Below are 17,923 nucleotides of genomic sequence, written 5' to 3'. Positions count from 1 at the left end.
CATCTGAGAGACCTTCACTGGCTCCCCATCAGCAAAAGAATCACCTTCCGCCTCCTCACCCACGCACACAAAGCCCTACACGACCAAGGCCCGAGCTACCTCAACAGCCGAGTCAACTTCTACGCTCCCAAACGCCACCTCCGATCAGCCAACCACGCCCTCGCCGCCGTCCCCCGCATCCGAAGAGCGACTACAGGAGGAAGGTCCTTCTCCTACCTGGCTGCCAAGACCTGGAACTCCCTCCCGACCGACCTGCGCCTGACCCAAGACCACCTCTCCTTCAGGAAGAAGCTGAAGACCTGGCTGTTCGAGCAGTAGCGGCCCCCCCCCCCCCCCAGCGCCTTGAGACCCTACGGGTATGTAGCGCGCTTTACAAATTTCATTGATTGATTGATTGATTGATAGAAAGCATGTAGCGCTGGGCGTGGTGCGCCCTTGAATAAAACACAGCGCTCAAGATGTAAAAAGGGGCCATGTGTAGCGTTTTGCAAGGCTAATTGATATAGATGATCATTGCTGATATAAAACGCTTTTTAGCTGGAAAACGGCGCATCAGACTAGTTGTGCTCCTAAAACACACACCTAATGTCTAGTTGATGTAAGAAGATTATCATCGAGCATATTCAGATGGGGGATGCTACTCTCTTACTACAAATATTTACTGCACATGCCCACGACAGAGACACTACTCTCCTGTCTAGTTTGTTCATGAGAATAAATCCTTGGCCCAGAGGCAATTCAACCTTGCTAATCTTTGTTGGAAAATCGATATAGACACTTAAGTCTAGAGGCGCAAGGGTGTCTCGTTGCTGTGTTAGTTAGACCAAATAAACAAAACAAAGGAATTTGTAGGTGTTTTTAAGAAATGAATTGTTGCATAATGGTCATATTTATAGACTTTTCAAAAATTGAGGAAGCTCAAACCATCTTTGGTATCTCGAAAGTTCTTTTACTCGGCCTCCTCATATATAGATTGCTTCTTGCCATGTTAATCCTAATCCTGATAAGTGGGTACATACCCTGCTACAGTGAAACCCACGGAATGGCATCATTCAGTCCTCTACTATCACTCTGGAGCCTAAAAATCAATTTCTGCTCCTTGATGAAGAGAAACCTTGATATATCACTGATGTGTGATGGTATATATGGATGTTCCAAATTCACCCACTTTAAATCCTCTGCTCGGTGTTTCATTGACAGAAAGTGGTTGGTTAGACAGGTGGATTGTTTATGACATCGAATGGTACTCTTATGTTCGCTGATTCGAACCTTCATTTTGCGAATCTATATCGATTTTCCAACAAAGATTAGCAAGGTTGAATTGCCTCTGGGCCAAGGATTTATTCTCATGAACATTTTCTCATTTTTGTTCCTTACATTTGGTGCAATACTAAGTGTTTAGGGAACAGAGGAGCAGCTAAAGAGTAGCTGCTCACTTTAAATATACAATATCATGAAACTTTTTAATAAAAACTTTTTTGGAATACATGAGAGTTCATAACATCTTGTGTCTGACTCTTGGGTAGGTTAAGCCATAGGTTGACAAGACAGCGTCCATTACAAATTGTTAGGGTTTCGATGTAATTAGTTCAACTTGGGCATATGAGGAAGTTTTCCTAACTATGTCCTTTATTATTTTTTATACACTAGAGTGGGGCCTCACATTCTCGGTTGCCAGGTGAGGTGAGGTTGTCCCCCACAAAAAGCTGGGTGAATACTACTGAGAGGTATTTCCTCTCTGTTCCTTGGCCATTATGCCTACTACAAAGCTGGGTATATTATACTCATGCAGGTGTGTTGTCTGTACAGTCTCTTTGTAACTATGTGGATATATACATGTAAATTTATGTGTTTTCTATGTATTCTTTTCAAACAGGAAAAGACAATCTTCTTCTTCCAGAGTTCATTGGGGCTCCAAGTTCCTGGTCGATATAAGTATTGGAAAGTATATCATTTATCACTTATATCTTTTTCACACACTACTATCACTTCACTGATTGTTGCAGTAGCATTCTATTACTAGGGTCCTGAAGAAAGCCGGATAGTTTCCATCGAGGCTGAAACATGTTGACCGTCCTGCACAGCGCTACCGTGTAGTTATAGATTCAGACTACCTGGCGTGGTTTTAATTTTGACACTGGGACGATCCTTAATAAACATATTTTTTGTCCAAGTAGCCAATTTTAAGTATCACTTTCACTTTAGCACTGTACTTCATTAGCATCACCTTCTTTGAGTAACTCTGGCTAGAGTCTCTTTTTGACATCCATCTCCGCACTATCAACTGATGGTTTGGGCTGTTTTTTGGATTGTTTAACAACTCCCACATGATGAGATTCCGCCAGAAGGGTGGGCTGATGGGAATTTCTCAGCCAGATGTAACTCATTATTTTTCTGTATTATCCTAGTTGGTTCTTAGCGATTAGTACAGCAACACTCTTAGTGGACCGCGGCATCTCTGTTTTGTATTTTGGTATGACATTAGGAGGGAAGTGAGATGTCAGGTCAGCAATAATATTCCCTTTGACCCTCTTTAACAGTTTTTTTATCACATTTGTGCAATGCCCAACGTTTCTTGGCGCCCACATAACCCAGGAAGAGTTGATTGTCCACCCAGAAGTTTTTAGTACTGTCAAGGTAGAAGGACAGTGCAAGTTTTGGGTCCAGATGGTGGAGTCTCTCCTCTTTGGAAGGGTGCGGAGGCGGGAAGATGGTGTGCAATATGATGACCTGACGTATGTGTAAAGAGGTAAACACTTTGGGCAGAAAAGAGAGTCTAGTACGAAGAAACACTTTGTCCGGATGGACAACAAGAAAGGAAGGTTTGGAAGATGAAGTCTGAAGCTCACTTACCCTGCGAGCAGAGGATGTGGCAGCAAGAAAGCAGTCTACAAAGTAAGGAGACGAAGAGGACAATTATGTGGTGGCTAAAAGGGAGCACATATAAGATAAGTGAGGACAAGATTCAAGTCCCACTGGGGCATTACGAAAGGAGAAGGAGGAAAGAGATGAGTAATGCCCTTCAAGAATCTGTAAACAATAAGGGACTTCAAAAGACAAGGCTGATCAGGAAGGCGAAGAAAGGCCAAAATGGCCGAAAGATAGCCTTTAAGAGTGCCCGGAGCCGAGCCCTGCTGGGCCAAAGAAAGAATGAAGAGGAGAACCTATGAAAGAGGGGCAGAAAACGGATCCACAGCCTTTGCTATGCAACATGCCACAACTTTTTTCCATATACAGGCCTATACCGCTTTAGTGGAGGGACTCCTGGCTGCCAAGATGACATTACAGACTTCGAGAGGAAGGTCGAAAGCTGTCAACTGTCGCCGCTCAATCTCCAGGAAAGGAGGTGGAGGCTGGACAGTTTCGGGTGGAGGACCTTCCCCTGCTGCTGTGACAGAAGATCCTCCCGCAGTCAGATCAGAGGATCGATGGCCATGCTCAAGAGCTTAGGGTACCAGACTCTTCGTGCCCAGTTCGTAGCCACAAGAATGACTTGGGCCCGGTTGTGCTTGATCTTCTTCAGCACTCTGGGTAGAAGTGGTACAGGCGGAAAGGGGAACGGAAAGCTTCAACTCCACTTGTGATGAAAGGCGTTGCCGAACAAGTGCCACATTGGAAGCTCCAATGCGCAGAACAGCTGACATTGCGCGTTCTCTTTGGTGGTGATTAGATCTAACCAAGGTGCTCCTCACTGCTGAAAGAGACCTTGCACCACCTCTGAGTGAAGATACCATTTGTAATCCATCATGCACCGTTGGCTGAGTTCGTCTGCCCGGGTGTTCAGGGAACCTACCAGGTGTTGAACCACCAGGGATAAGCCCTGATGTTCCAGCTATGTCCAAAGTTGAAGAGCCTCTTGACATAGGGTCCACAACCCCAACCTACCCTGTTTGTTGCAGTACCACATGGTGGTGGTATTGTCTTTGAACACCTGCACTACTCTTCCTTTGACAGAAGGAAGGAACACCTCAGTGCAAGATGAATCGTCCAGAGCTCCAGAAGGTTGATGTGGATCCCAGACTCCGCAAGAGACGAGAGGCCTCTGTTTTCCGCCTCTCCCATGTGCCCAACCCATCCCAGGAGTGACGCATCCGTCACCACTGTGAACTCCAGCTGGGGAAGGTAGAGGGACCTGCAGTTGACCCAATCCTGGTTCATCAGCCACCACTGCAACTGACTTGGAGTCCCCTCCGAGATCTGGACGACATCAGACAGATTTCCCTGATGTTGCGCCCACTGGAACTTCAGGTCCCACTGCAGAGCCCTCATATGCCAACTGGCATGATCCACCAGCAGAATGCATGAGGCCATGAGGCCCTGCAGCCTCAGGGTCATTCTCACTGCAATGCGGGCCAGAGGCTAAAACATTGGTATCATAGACCAAATACCGGACTCGCTGCTCGGGAGGATAGGCCCGAAACTGCCTCAGATGAAAAGGAGCTTCTGAGAGGGAATCAGGTGCAACTTCGGCACATTGACTGTGAACCCCAGTGAATTTAGGAGGTCCACCGTAGTCTAGGGGTGGAAGACGACAGCCTGGGACAAGTCCACCTTCAACCGCCAGTCGTTGAGATAGGGGAACACTGGAACCCCTGATCTGCGCAGATGAGCTGCAACCACCGCCATCACTTCGGTGAACATTTAAGGATCGCTGGTAAGGCCATAGGAGAGCATGACAAACTGAAAATGCTTGTGGCCTACCATGAACTGTAGGTAACACCGTGGGCAACCAAGACAGGGATGTGAAAATAGGTGTCCTGCAGGTCCAATGCTACCATCCAGTCTCCAGGATCGAGGGCAGACAAGACCTGGGCCAAGGTTAACATTTTGAACTTCTCCTTCCAGAGGAAGCTGTTGACGTCCCTGAGGTCTAAGATAGGGCACAGGCCTTTGTCCTTCTTGGGTACCAGGAAGTGGTGGGAGTAGCAACCACGACCTACTTTTGGCACAGGGACTCGATCGATAGCTCTCTTGGCCAAGAGAGCCGTAACTTTGTGGCGGAGAAGGGCCAAGTAATCCTCCGACATGTGATGGAGTGTTGTTGGCATGGAGGGAGGGGTAGTCTCCAAGGGGAGGGAGTGGCCCCTTTGGACTATCTGCAAAACCCACCTGACCTGTGATGTTGTGCCAGTGGAGGAGGTGATGGCGGATCCGCCGCCCACTGGCAACTGGTCGCCCTGAAAGGTCGGACTGGGAAGGTTTGGAGGCTGTTGCAGGGAAGGTATCGGTGGACTGGCCCACACGCTGGCCCCCAGACCCGTGACGCTGGGTCCCACATCCTTGGCCATGCATAGGTTTAGTAGCTTGCAAGCCCTGTGGCTTTGGGTGGAACGTGGTGGGGCACCCCTTCCATAGCCACGAAAGAGGTGAAAGGCAGACTGCATGGGGTGAGAAATTGCTGCGAGGCCCAAGGATCTGGTTCTAGCCCTAGAGTTCTTGAAGCGTTCTAGCCAAACACGCGACAGCCATCAAAGGGCATGTCCAAAAGTGTGGATTGGACATCCCTAGAGAAGCCAGACATTTCAGCCAGGTGTAGCGCATCAGGGCTACCGATGTGAAAACCCACAACTTAGCTGCGTCTCGAACCTCAGCAACAGCACGGGTGAGCACGGTGCGGGTCTCCTCCAGGCATTATGGTAGCACTTGCTCACCATATCCCACACCATGTGTGTATAATGGCCCAAGAGACATGCAGTGTTCACTGACCGCAGCCCTAAGCTGGTGGAAGAAAACATCTTTCCAAGATGAACCAGCTTCTTGGATTCACTATCTGAGGGAGCAGTAGGGAATGTGCCTTTTGAGGATGAGGCTTGGATCACCAAACTCTCAGGGGTAGGGTGTTGGGAGAGGAAAAGTGGTTCACCCGGGGCCAGGTTGTGGCAACGGGCAATCATCCTATCCACAGGAGCCCCCGTGCTGGGCTTGGACCAAGTGCCTAGAAGGACGTCAGGAGGGCCTCCTTAAAAGACAGCAGGGGCTCCGACGAGGCTGCTGCACCAGGAGTCAAAGACTCAAAAAGATGTCGACAAAAGTTGAAAAAAGGTTAGTCAAAAAGTGACTAAGGGGAAAGCTCTCTCCGGATCTGTGCTGACATCTGCGCAATGGGTCAGCATTTAAGTAGACACTGCAACGTCATCCTGGCGACCAGGACGCCAACAACAGATGCAGAGTCAACGACGCCACCTATCGACGCGCAGGGGTACTGCTAAGATTTTTTTTTCCTGATCCAGTCTTACACCTAGGGGTGATTCTAAGGTAAGGAATCTATAACTAATCGTCTCTTTCAGATTATGTATCATGACAGATTTTATTTACACTCGGAAACAGTATTATGATGTAGAAAGTGAGCCGCAACATGAATAAGGGTTTTTCTGCTCATCCTCTAGACCCAGCTGACATGCACAAACAAAATCCACACAGTATTCCAGTCAAGCATCATTACACAAATAGACTTAGCAGCACAACAGAATATCAGAGATTGATGTGACAAATATCCTTCCCTTGTAGATAACATCATTTAAGAAACAAATAATTCTCCAGTCCTGGCCTTTCCACAAGCCTGCATTGTTCAAATAACCCTGTGGTCTTATTTAATGAGGTACCCCCCCACACACACACTGCATCTCATTTTTTAGAATGTTGATGTACAAACATAATTCTGAATTTGCACACAGACGATTGTTGGTGCTGGCAACAAGGTAGCCTGACACAATCGAATCCACTGCATAGCACATCCATGTGTCACAGTTAGCTCCTGCTCAGCTAACGACGTTATCTTTTTCCATTAAAGCTTTTGCAGACAAAAATGGAAGCACATCAAAGTTGGAGACATCGTGCGCCTGAAGAAAGATGATCTTGTGCCGGTAAGTTTCAGATTTGGGCCTTTTTTATTTTTCACCTTTCAGGTGAAGTGTTTAGCCATAAAGCTGATCTTGTGAAGAAGCAGTGAGAGTCCATTCACTAATCCTAACTTGACACGATGGTGCAGGTATAGATTCATGTTCTCAAGTATCTGTGACTTTCCGTAGTGGTCTGTCTGACTTGTAATGCGTTAACACCTTCAATGCTAAAGGTATTTTCCCAAGGTGCTGCATGCCTGTTTTTCCCATTGTTCATGACGAGCTCAGCTCGTCATGAGCACAGGAGCACTGTACTGCATGACGAGCAGAGCTCGTAATGAGCATGGAAGGGGTTAACCAAAGCAAGATAGTTTCTGTTTGTTTTCACCAGTTAAGAAATATAGTAACGTGAACGACCTGGGACGTAACAAAATATAAGCATTATTTAGAGCTGAACTTTCCAAAGCAGGAGCCATGTGCGCCATTAAAACTACAACCAGCTTATTATTTCTGGCTATAGCCAACACCTTTTAATTTTACTAAAATTATATGTATAATATACTTAATGGAGCTTTCAGCCTTCCGTCTATTGTTGCGTTATTGCTTCATTCATAGTTTTCTTCTGCCCACTGCAGCATACAGCATGGGGCAAAAGGGTCAGCCCACTACAGCCTTTGGCTAAGTTCATTGTGAGTGATGGCATTCTGTCCTTTCACAATTAGCATGTCCAGAGACAAAGTAGTTCCCTTTGGTGTCAGGGACTACAATATTCTTGTTTTTTTCTATTTAACTCAGGCTTAAATCGTGTACTGAGGCCTCACAAATTAGTGAGACACAACGCAAAAATACCAGAAGACCGATCCACAGAAAGACTGTAATGATGTTGTGGTGCAAATCAAATGAAAGAACCCTGTTTGCAAATCATAATCCACAGGATAAAACCCCAAACACATTGATGTGTTTTAGTGCTTCGGTATCCCTTTCATGCTAATGAAGAGCAAAGACAATTACTAAATCTTATTCCAAGTAACTACCCGGCGATTGGCATCAGAATAGGATACTGACGGTACAGGCACTTGATGAGCATACCTCTCAGGTCAGACGTGAAGGACATTCCAAGGGACTATCCCACTTATAGCAGAGAATTAGCCCAGAGTTGCTCAGAGTGGGTGGGAACAGAAAAATTGCCAGCTCTTAGCAGTGGAGAGCATATTCTGTTTTTAGGTCGAGACTAGCGTTGCAGCGCAGGCAATATTCAGTTTAGTGTGGAAGCTTCGTGGAAGCTCCGCCCAATCTGCCCCCATCTTTTTCATTGGCTTAGGTCCTAAATGCTGCCTTCCGATTGGTTTTAGGCTTGTTATTCCTACCCCATAACAGCCATTTCCTCATTTGCATCCTAGTAACACAACTGGGTTCGGGCCCCCAACAGTAAGGCTAGGCCACTGATCTCTATTTAAACAAACAAAGCGCCAATACTGTTTTTTATATTCATAATCCAATCAAAACAACCATGTGGAATGCCAAAACCAAAATGAGTATAAGACTACTAATTCTGTCTGAGTTAATCACTTTTTAATTTTTTCAATGCATTTACATTTTATCAATTGCAACACAAATATCATATAAAACATACATATATATATATACACATATACAACTCTCCAAGTAGACATTCAAGCTCTCAATCTCTATCACTCCACATTCAAACTCAACATTAGTGTTTTCACACAACTCTCACAATCATGCACTCCATTCCAAATTGTCTTTTGCTATTTAAATACAAATAAAGTTGAAATTTTTGAATTTTTAGAAAGAAGCCACAGAAAAATAATACATAACAAAAGTTTTCTTTTTTTGTGCTTAATTAAAGCTCAGTTGTAACATTCTTATGGCTGAAACTGGTCTACGCGTTTCAAACTCTCATAAATATAAGAGTTCTCTTCAGGACCAGAAATCTGCAAAACAAACAGAAGCAAAATGTGTTTTCTACCTTAAATTCATTTCTCATGACACTGCTTCTCCCTGCACACATCCGCATCTTACCTTTTCCCATTATTGGACCTGATCCACCAGACGTTAGTCCACTCGCTTCCATCGTGCGACAACACAACCTCAACATCATCTCCTACGCAGACGACACCCAGTTGATCCTCTCCCTCACCAAAGACCCAAACACCGCCAAGACCCATCTACACGATGGAATGAAAGAAGTAGCCGAATTGATGAAGAACAGCCGTTTAAAACTAAACTCAGACAAAACTGAAGTCCTCATCTTAGGATCATCCCCCTCATCCTGGGATGACTCATGGTGGCCACCGGCCCTGGGTACAGCACCCATACCTACTGATCACGCACGTAACCTGGGCTTCATCCTGGACTCCTCCCTCTCGATGACCAGACAAGTCAACGCCGTCTCATCTTCATGCTTCAACATCCTACGCATGCTCAAAAAAATCTTCCGTTGGATCCCTGCCTAAACAAGAAAGACAGTCACCCACGTACTGGTCACTAGCCGACTGGATTATGTAAATACCCTTTACGCCGGAACCACTGCCAAAGTACAGAAAAAACTCCAACGCATCCAAAACGCCTCAGCCAGACTCATACTGGACATCCCTCGTCAAGCTCACATTTCCAGTCACCTGAAAGACCTCCACTGGCTCCCCGTCAACAAAAGAATAACGTTCCGTCTCCTCACCCACGCACACAAGGCCCTCTACGACCTAGGACCAGAATGCCTCAACACAAGACTGTCCTTCTACACACCCACCCGCCAACTATGATCATCCAATCAAGCCCTCACCGCAATTCCACGCATCCACAGATCCACCATGGGAGGAAGATCCTTCTCCTACCTAGCGGCCAAAACATGGAATTCTCTCCCCACTCACCTCCGCCTTACACAGAACCACCCCTCCTTCAGAAAGCAGCTAAAAACCTGGCTTTTCGATAAGTAATGCACCCTCCCTCCCTCAAGCGCCTTGAGACCCTCTGGGTGAGTAGCGCGCTATATAAATTCTTGAACTTGAACTTGAACTTGTGAAAAGACAAAAACCGAACAACAAGCCACAAGCTATAAGTACTCAGGCGTGTGGAATGCAAAGACGACATCTCTAATGAGGCAACACTTAAATCGGGGTGACTTGTATATGTGTACCCAATTCGTGAAGCAGATCAATGTGGTGCCCGCAATACCCAAGATGGAAAAGAATATGTTGTGCTAATATTCATGCCATTTTGTCGAAAAACCTGGAAATATGGTGTGAAAATCCACTTAAATGTAAGAATCTTCCTCACTTGGCAGGGCTTGGTTGGTAATTGATAGGGGCTCTACAATATCTATGGAGTGAAAAATGGTGGTCAGTCGGTTAAAGAAAAGCTGTTCGAGCTTTTGTTGGGAACTTGCTGTCCTGTATACTTTTCTTACTTGAAATCAGCAGGGATGCCGGAAAACAGTACGGGCTTATCCTTAAAAGCGATCGATCGGTCTCGCTTTTTCTATACATTAATACAATGCATCCAATGAACTTGCAGCTGGTGTTGCAGATGCATGAAGCCTTTTGAAGGGTTGGTATGGGGAGTAGCCCACTGTCCTTCAGAGGCTCCCAATCAGGAATGTGTCATTTGCACCGTATCTCACACTCCATAAATCTGCATTTACATCGAGGCTTGAAAGGAATGGGATATTGTTTGATAACATGTACCTGGTATTCCAAGTGGAGCTGTTGAAACCTGTCTTCTGCTCACAAAGGCACCTGTGTCTTGAACTTCTCTGGGTTCAAATGTAGTTGTGGTCCATGTTGCAAACTCGCCGTATTTTTAGGCAATGTTAATTGTAGTAGTGAACAAGAGGGTGGCAGTGGTGAACCAGAGGGTGGCAGTGGGTGAACCTGAGGGTTGCAGTAGTGAAGCAGAGGGTGGCAGTGGCGAACCAGAGGGTGCTGTGATGAACCAGAGAGTGGCAGTGATGAACCAGAGGGTGGCAGTAATGAACCAGAGGGTGGCAGTGATGAACCAGAGGGTGCTGTGATGAACCAGAGAGTGGCAGTGATGAACTAGAGGGTGGCAATGGTGAAACAGAGGGTGACAGTGATGAACCAGAGGGTGGCAGTGGTGAACCAGAGGGTGACAGTGATGAACCAGAGGGTGGCAGTAATGAACCAGAGGGTGGCAGTGATGAACTAGAGGGTGCTGTGATGAACCAGAGGGTGGCAGTGGTGAACCAGAGGGTGCTGTGATGAACCAGCGAGTGGCAGTGATGAACCAGAGGGTGGCAGTGGTGAACCAGAGGGTGCTGTGATGAACCAGAGAGTGGCAGTGATGAACCAGAGGGTGGCAGTGGTGAACCAGAGGGTGCTGTGATGAACCAGAGGGTGCTGTGATGAACCAGAGGGTGCTGTGATGAATGAGAGGGTGGCAGTGATGAACCAGAGGGTGGCAATGGTGAACCAGAGGGTGACAGTGATGAACCAGAGGGTGGCAGTGGTGAAGCAGTGGTGAACCAGAGGGTGCTGTGATGAACCAGAGGGTGGCAGTGATGAACCAGAGGGTGGCAGTGATGAACCAGAGGGTGACAGTGATGAACCAGAGGGTGGCAGTGATGAATCAGAGGGTGGCAGTGGTGATCCAGAGGGTGCTGTGATGAACCAGAGAGTGGCAGTGATGAACCAGAGGGTAACTGTGGTGAACCAGAGGGTGCTGTGAGGAACCAGAGGGTGGCAGTGATGAACCAGAGGGTGGCAGTGATGAACCAGAGGGTGCTGTGATGAACCAGACAGTGGCAGTGACGAACCAGAAGGTTGCAGTGGTGAACCAGAGGGTGCTGTGATGAACCAGAGGGTGGCAGTGATGAACCAAAGGGTGGCAGTGGTGAACCAGAGGGTGCTGTGATGAACCAGAAAGTGGCAGTGATGAACCAGAGGGTGGCAGTGGGGAACCAGAGGGTGGCAGTGGTGAACCAGAGGGTAGGAGTGGTGAACCAGAGGGTGATGTGATGAACCAGAGGGTGCTGTGATGAACCAGAGGGTGCTGTGATGAACCAGAGGGTGGCAGTGGTGAACCAGATGGTGCTGTGATGAACCACTCTATTTTCACATTTTTTCTCAGGGGTGTTCGGGCATGCGCGCTGCGTTCGCGAGCTACAGTGCGGAAATCATTTTCCGCCCCACCACGTTCAAATGTCACCAGCCGCCACTGTATACACATCTCATTGAAAGTGAGCCTGCAGGCCGGGGAATGATGAATGTTCACTGATTGATGAGTTTAAAGTCCCAAGGGGTTCTGATGTGGTTTCGGTTTGCTTTGAGCTTTTGTACTGCCCCATTGTTGGGGCCACTGTAAAATACTGTCAAGTCTTCAACAGAGAAAGAGGCGCCTCCTTTTAAGAAAGGTGGTACAGATAATGTGCCTGAGGAGGCGGATAGCACGACGAAACAAGTAAAATAAAACCGTTTGGTTTACTTCTGTTTATAATTACTTGAGAGAATATAATTTTTTATTTTTATACTTAAATGAATATATACAGATCCTTGCTAGCCTTAAAAAACACAAAAACAAACAGATGGATGTTCCTTGTATGGTTACATTCCTTCTACACTATTTAATTGAATTTTTACAGAAGGTTTACACACAGGGTCTGGTTAATGGTTTAATTATATGTTTACTGTCTTACTCTGAACATCATTCCAGCTTGCATGGAAGAGAAAATAACCCCCATTCAAATTTTTCAGAGTAAACGAGAGGATGTTATCTTTCCGCGATTTTTTTTTTATCTGCGAGGCTGTGGAAGGTACTAAAAAATATTCTGCATTCATTATTAGTTTATTTTTTAACCGGTTTTCCAATTTATAGTCTTAATTTAACGTGCCTATAATTGGATTTTTTACCAACAGATTTTTTTGTACGAACTTGTTGGTGAATGTAATATTTATCTACATGTGTCTAAATCTTTATACTAAGAAGTTGCATAGTGTAGACAAAATTGGAAATGCACGGAAAGTTTCTATATTGTACTATCTGACCTATTCTCCCTTCTCGTACTGTCTTGAAGGGCCCCCTCAGCAGACATGAACTATGAAATGGTAACGACGTATACCCCGTTTTGTGCGACAAACATGAACTAAAAATGACGAGTTAATGTTTGTTTCGCATGATTACCATGATTTGATATTACATTGTGTATGGAAAACCGCTATTTGCTAATGTTTTGATACTCATCATAACATTAAAGTAGTGTCAAATTTGCAGCAGCTAAAACTATTGTTTCAAAGTAAAAGCAAAAATACGTGTTTTGAACAGAGGCAGCCTCATTCTGAGAATGTGACCCTATGATCGAAGAGTGCAGCCACTCACCTTTCCAAGTGTGAAACTTATAGCAGCACCCCAGTATCTCACCACAACTGGACATGTCTAGGTCAAATGGAAGAAACAGCTGTCCGCCAACTTACATCTGATACAGGGAGGGGTTTGTGTCTTTCCCATGTGCCCAGTGGATCTTCAGTGAATAATAGTAGCAGGTATTTAGGATGGATGAGGCGTAGACGAGGTAACACCATGATCCACTGCGGGTCCAGCATGGCCTCCATCCTGTCATAATCATCCAACTTAAAGACATCTGATTTACTTAACACATCTGATTTTCCCATTTACTAATGAGGTGTATGAGCATATGTCGGGAGCATGAGAAGTCAAGACTTAGTGGACTCGCGAGATACCCTTCTTTCCTCGCCTGTTTATTACTAATTTGTCTTCTAGTGAGCTGCGGTCTTGAATCACCCTCAGTCTGTCTCCTTGAAAAGTTAAATCGTATCCCAGCTGAAGGCATTGGAACAACTGGGAGTTATGTAGTGAGAATTCCACCTTAAGGTTTGCAAAAGGATTGTGTGTGGTCGTGCTTCCATACATCTCCGGTGTTGCGATTCCGATTAGGTCCCACTGTGCCAGCCCCTGAAGGCGCGTTACATACAGGAGCCACGCACCCTACCACAGGCTGCAGTGGGGATACCATGACATTGAAAGTATTTCAATTCTGCACTCCAAAAGAGAAAGGGCACCTTCTACACTGGGAGAGAGAGAGTGGAATTGTGTCCTTGTACAGCTTATGGAGTAGACCATGCTGCTCGATGCCTGCACATTCCAATTTTTGCAAGGGGGCATTTCTGTCTCTGTGCAATGTGCAGTTGAGTCTTGATTAGAATCATCTCTGCGGCCCAGTAATAGATTAGCCCGGTCCTGCTTCATATTGAGCCCAGCATCATTTCACGAATGAAACTTGAGGGGTCGCTCCTACCAACGAAAACCTGGAGATCACACATTTGGACTTGTGAGAGAAAAAAAGGGGGAATTATGTCTGGGTAATTTTGAAATGTATATAGAAAGCAGGGAGGGTTATCATTTTAGTTAGAGCCCCCCACTCTCCCCCTTCATTGTAAATGACAATGCCTTTTTTATGTTTTGGTTTATAAAACATAAATAAAAAACATTGTCATTTACAATGCCAATAGCTTAAACTCGCGTAAATGTGAGACCTATTGCATTGCAAATGCTTGTTTAATACTTGCCGGGAATTATGTTAATAAATCCTTCTCTTCCCTTTGATAGGCAGACCTGCTGCTGCTGCACAGCTCGGAGCCCAACAGCCTCTGCTATGTGGAGACGTCTGGCATTGATGGGTAATGGGATTTTCAATGTGTATGATTGCTGAAAACTAAAATGTGGCCAATCCCATCACAGGTCTTGGTTGTGTATTATATGTACGGATGTGTGTCCCGAAGGATTTTGGTGTTTTTTTATTTATTTATTTCACTGATGTGGACTTTTCAATTGTCCAGCTTAAGAAAGCCGTCTTAAGACTGGCCTTGCTGTCTATCTACATTGTAATCTCTGGATCTATCAATACAGAAATATGTTGCTCCAGACACTAATACAACACCGAATTTAATTGGGTGACATAAAATGTGGACTTCTTGGTTCCAATAATATGGATCCATTCAGAAAACATTCTTCAAATTCAGTTTAATTGATATAAACATTGCAAGAATCATACACATATGGGATATAACAGTACTCAGTCATGCTGCTGTTGTTTGTAAAAAAACGTGTAGCCAATTAAAAATCTTCTAATAAATCTGAATATTCTTTCTAATTATTAGCCTTTCCAATTCTTATAAACACATAGATATGCTTTGTCTAAATTATGTTTGTTCTTAAGTATTTTTTACTTTCAATCTGCAGTGTTTTAGGCTAGATCTATAAATCGGCCAGTTTTCAGAAGCGAGTGTATCATCACACGGATGAGTAGTTTCAAAGCATTATTCACAACGAATCGCTCCTTGCACTTCAACTCTATTACAGAGCTTCCAGAGCTCGTTACAAAACCAAATATATTACTTTCGAAAAAACTTAACTAAAACTTTAACTTCTAAAATACTAAGGGCCAGATGTATCAAAGGGTTTTACTCATTCTATGTCTGTGGGAAAATGTGTTTGTACATGTGGCCCTAAGGGCCTCATTATGAGTTTGCTGGTGCAAACCTGTGTTTGACCCGCCCGGCAGATTAGGTTAGATTGAATTAGATTTCTCCTGTCTGACAAGCGGTTCTTTGGTGTTCCCACGTCAGTGCCTATGAAATAAGCACCATAATGGAAACGTCAAAATCAGCACCTGCACGGCATGGACTGCTGCAGTCCATGCCGTGCAGATACTGAGGTTCTTGCACACAGGGGGCACAACATTTGCCCCCGATGCGCCCCATGCTGCAGAGGCACAAGGGGGCCCTGTAGACCCCCCCTTTGCTTCCTCACTCCACACTTTTCATGATTATCGTGTAGTGTAGTTCCTAGTTTCCCACTAGGCCCTGCGCATTGGAATAACATAAACAGTAGTATCGACGTAGAAGTGCGGATCTTCCAGGCCTCTACTGACTATGCTAAACTTAATTGGCTTAGCTTCCCTGGCACAGACAAGAAGGGATTCAGTTTTCCAACAACCGTGCAACATGACAACTTTGCTCCTCAGATCAAGAGTCAATCTCTAGGGTCGTGTGAAACAATAGACAGTTATTTTACTCAGTCAGGTTAGTGCAGATTACTTTCACAATATGTAGAGAATAGAGAGACGGGCGTTTGTCAATAAAGGGTTAACATTTATTGAACAGTCTTTCTTCTCGTACAAGAGAAATGAATTGCCACAATTGCAAGACTTTTTATTATAAAAAGTACTTACAGTAAGATAAGTATTGCGAGATAATACTGTAAAAGCATTGATATGGTTTCTTAGCCATACAATGGTTTAAAATGAATAAAACATATATACATTCATATATACATAAGGCTAAAATACTCAACTGGTGCTTCTAACTACGCCTACGCCAGTGTACCTGACCTAAGCCTAATACGTGGGAGGGGAGTAAATAAGTAGCTTTAGTTTAAGTTGGTTTGCCAAGGTTTGCTTCAAGAATTCTCACTAAGGGTTTATTCAACACCATACCTCTGAATAGAATGATGGAGGTCTGGTATCTCCTTCAGGGAAACTCGGTATCCCAGTCACCCGCAAGGGTAGACTAGAAACGCTGAAGCTGGATTTCTCGGCAGGAGAAAGGCAGCGTCTCTCTTCAGCGCGTCGAGGAGGAGGAGGGGGGACAGCATCCGCAGGCAGCTGGCATCTGCTGGGCTCTTCGCAGAGGGACGGCTGTTCAGCTCCTAGGTTCACCACACCATCGTTCGCGCTTTAGCAGCGATAATGGTATCAGCAGCTTCGGGACAGCAGCAGCATCAGCGTACTGCAGACAGCTAGCAACAACAGGCAACGGGCAATTGCTTAAGGCAACGTTGGTAATATTTATACCTGAAAGGTGCCATGTTTGACGTAAGTTTGCTGGACATAAGACGTCAATTAAAGATGTCACTAGGAAGTGATCGCTATCAGTTGCTCATTAGAGTTCCATTACTAATCAAAACACAGCAAGCGGGGATTTCCAGGTTTGCTGAGTTTTTATCTTGTTGAAGAACTCGGAGTGTTAATCTAGGAATCTCAGATAGTGACTTCTGCTCTGTCATTGCACTAATTGGTTGCAAAGGAAGTGGCAGAGAAAACTATTCTGGAATGTGGCTCTGTTCGTGTGAGGCCAGAGATGACTTTCTGAATATCGCACTTGAACGGTTATGCCAATATATGGAATAAATGGATTTATAGCCGAATAGGGGCATAAGGTCACAGTATCGATCAGGATCCTAGATAAGCACGCAACACCCACTCCACGGGTTCATGTCCATCAAATTACTAAAACTAGAGCAATAAGATGCATGTGTAACATTGCCCACCCCAAAATACATATATGCATTTGAAATAGGCGTATAATGTAATACGTGAAAATTATAGGTACTGTACGTTTTTGAAGCATAGAAATCATTCAAAGATTATTGCATATGAAATCAATGAACGATTATGCAAAAAGAATTACACATGAAATATCTCTGAAACAGAAGAAGGGCGAGATAAATCATCACATATAAATGCATTGCAATAAATGTGCTAGAGGCTGGTGTAAGGTTGTTATGTCTCTAGATGTGTTTAGAAATAGAAGTTGAAGCTTCTGTCCTCTAAGAATAGTTTTTACTTTAAGCAAACAATTTTTTCGTGCCAAAAAAGGGTGAATATTAAAAAGTGTTCAATTCAAAAGAATCATTGCTTGAACGGGGAAATAGAGTTCCAACGCTTTTAGCAGTTTTTGTTGTTCAAAACTGAAGGCCGAATTCAGGGTTCCTGTGTGTCGGAAAGCTTCTCTAAAGTTATTGTTTCTGTTCGGGTGAGAACATCGTATCAAAGAGGCTCTCAAAGAATTGGTCTACAAAATCAGGTGACAGTTCAACCAAATTTGATAGTGCTGTAACTTGGCAGGTGTGAGAATGATTGCTGTCATCATAGTCGGGATCAGCAATGCTCACAGAAGGTCTTACCTGGGTGATGTTGCTTTTGTCACTCGCTCCACTGTTACCACCTAGTCGTAGCACAGGAGTCTCAACGAATGCCGTCATCAGGATTGGTAGCCGCTGGGGACAACACAATGCGTGAGCCGTTATAGGAC

At 44.9% G+C, this 17,923-nt stretch overlaps 1 protein-coding gene across 1 annotated transcript in view; it reads left to right on the top strand.

The window, feature by feature from the left end:
- The window catches only part of LOC147690325 (phospholipid-transporting ATPase IK-like), a 1,699,388-nt gene that overhangs the window by 489,376 nt on the left and 1,192,089 nt on the right, over positions 1-17,923 (top strand). The window contains exons 6-7 of the mRNA XM_086937963.1: positions 6,791-6,863; positions 14,439-14,509. Of these exons, the coding sequence (XP_086794089.1) occupies positions 6,791-6,863; positions 14,439-14,509 (144 nt within the window). The remainder of the gene's footprint in view (positions 1-6,790; positions 6,864-14,438; positions 14,510-17,923) is intronic.

Source organism: Lissotriton vulgaris, chromosome 9 (assembly GCF_964263255.1).
Source record: "Lissotriton vulgaris chromosome 9, aLisVul1.2, whole genome shotgun sequence".
Lineage (NCBI taxonomy): Eukaryota > Metazoa > Chordata > Amphibia > Caudata > Salamandridae > Lissotriton > Lissotriton vulgaris.
This window is presented reverse-complemented; position numbering and strand designations above follow the sequence as displayed.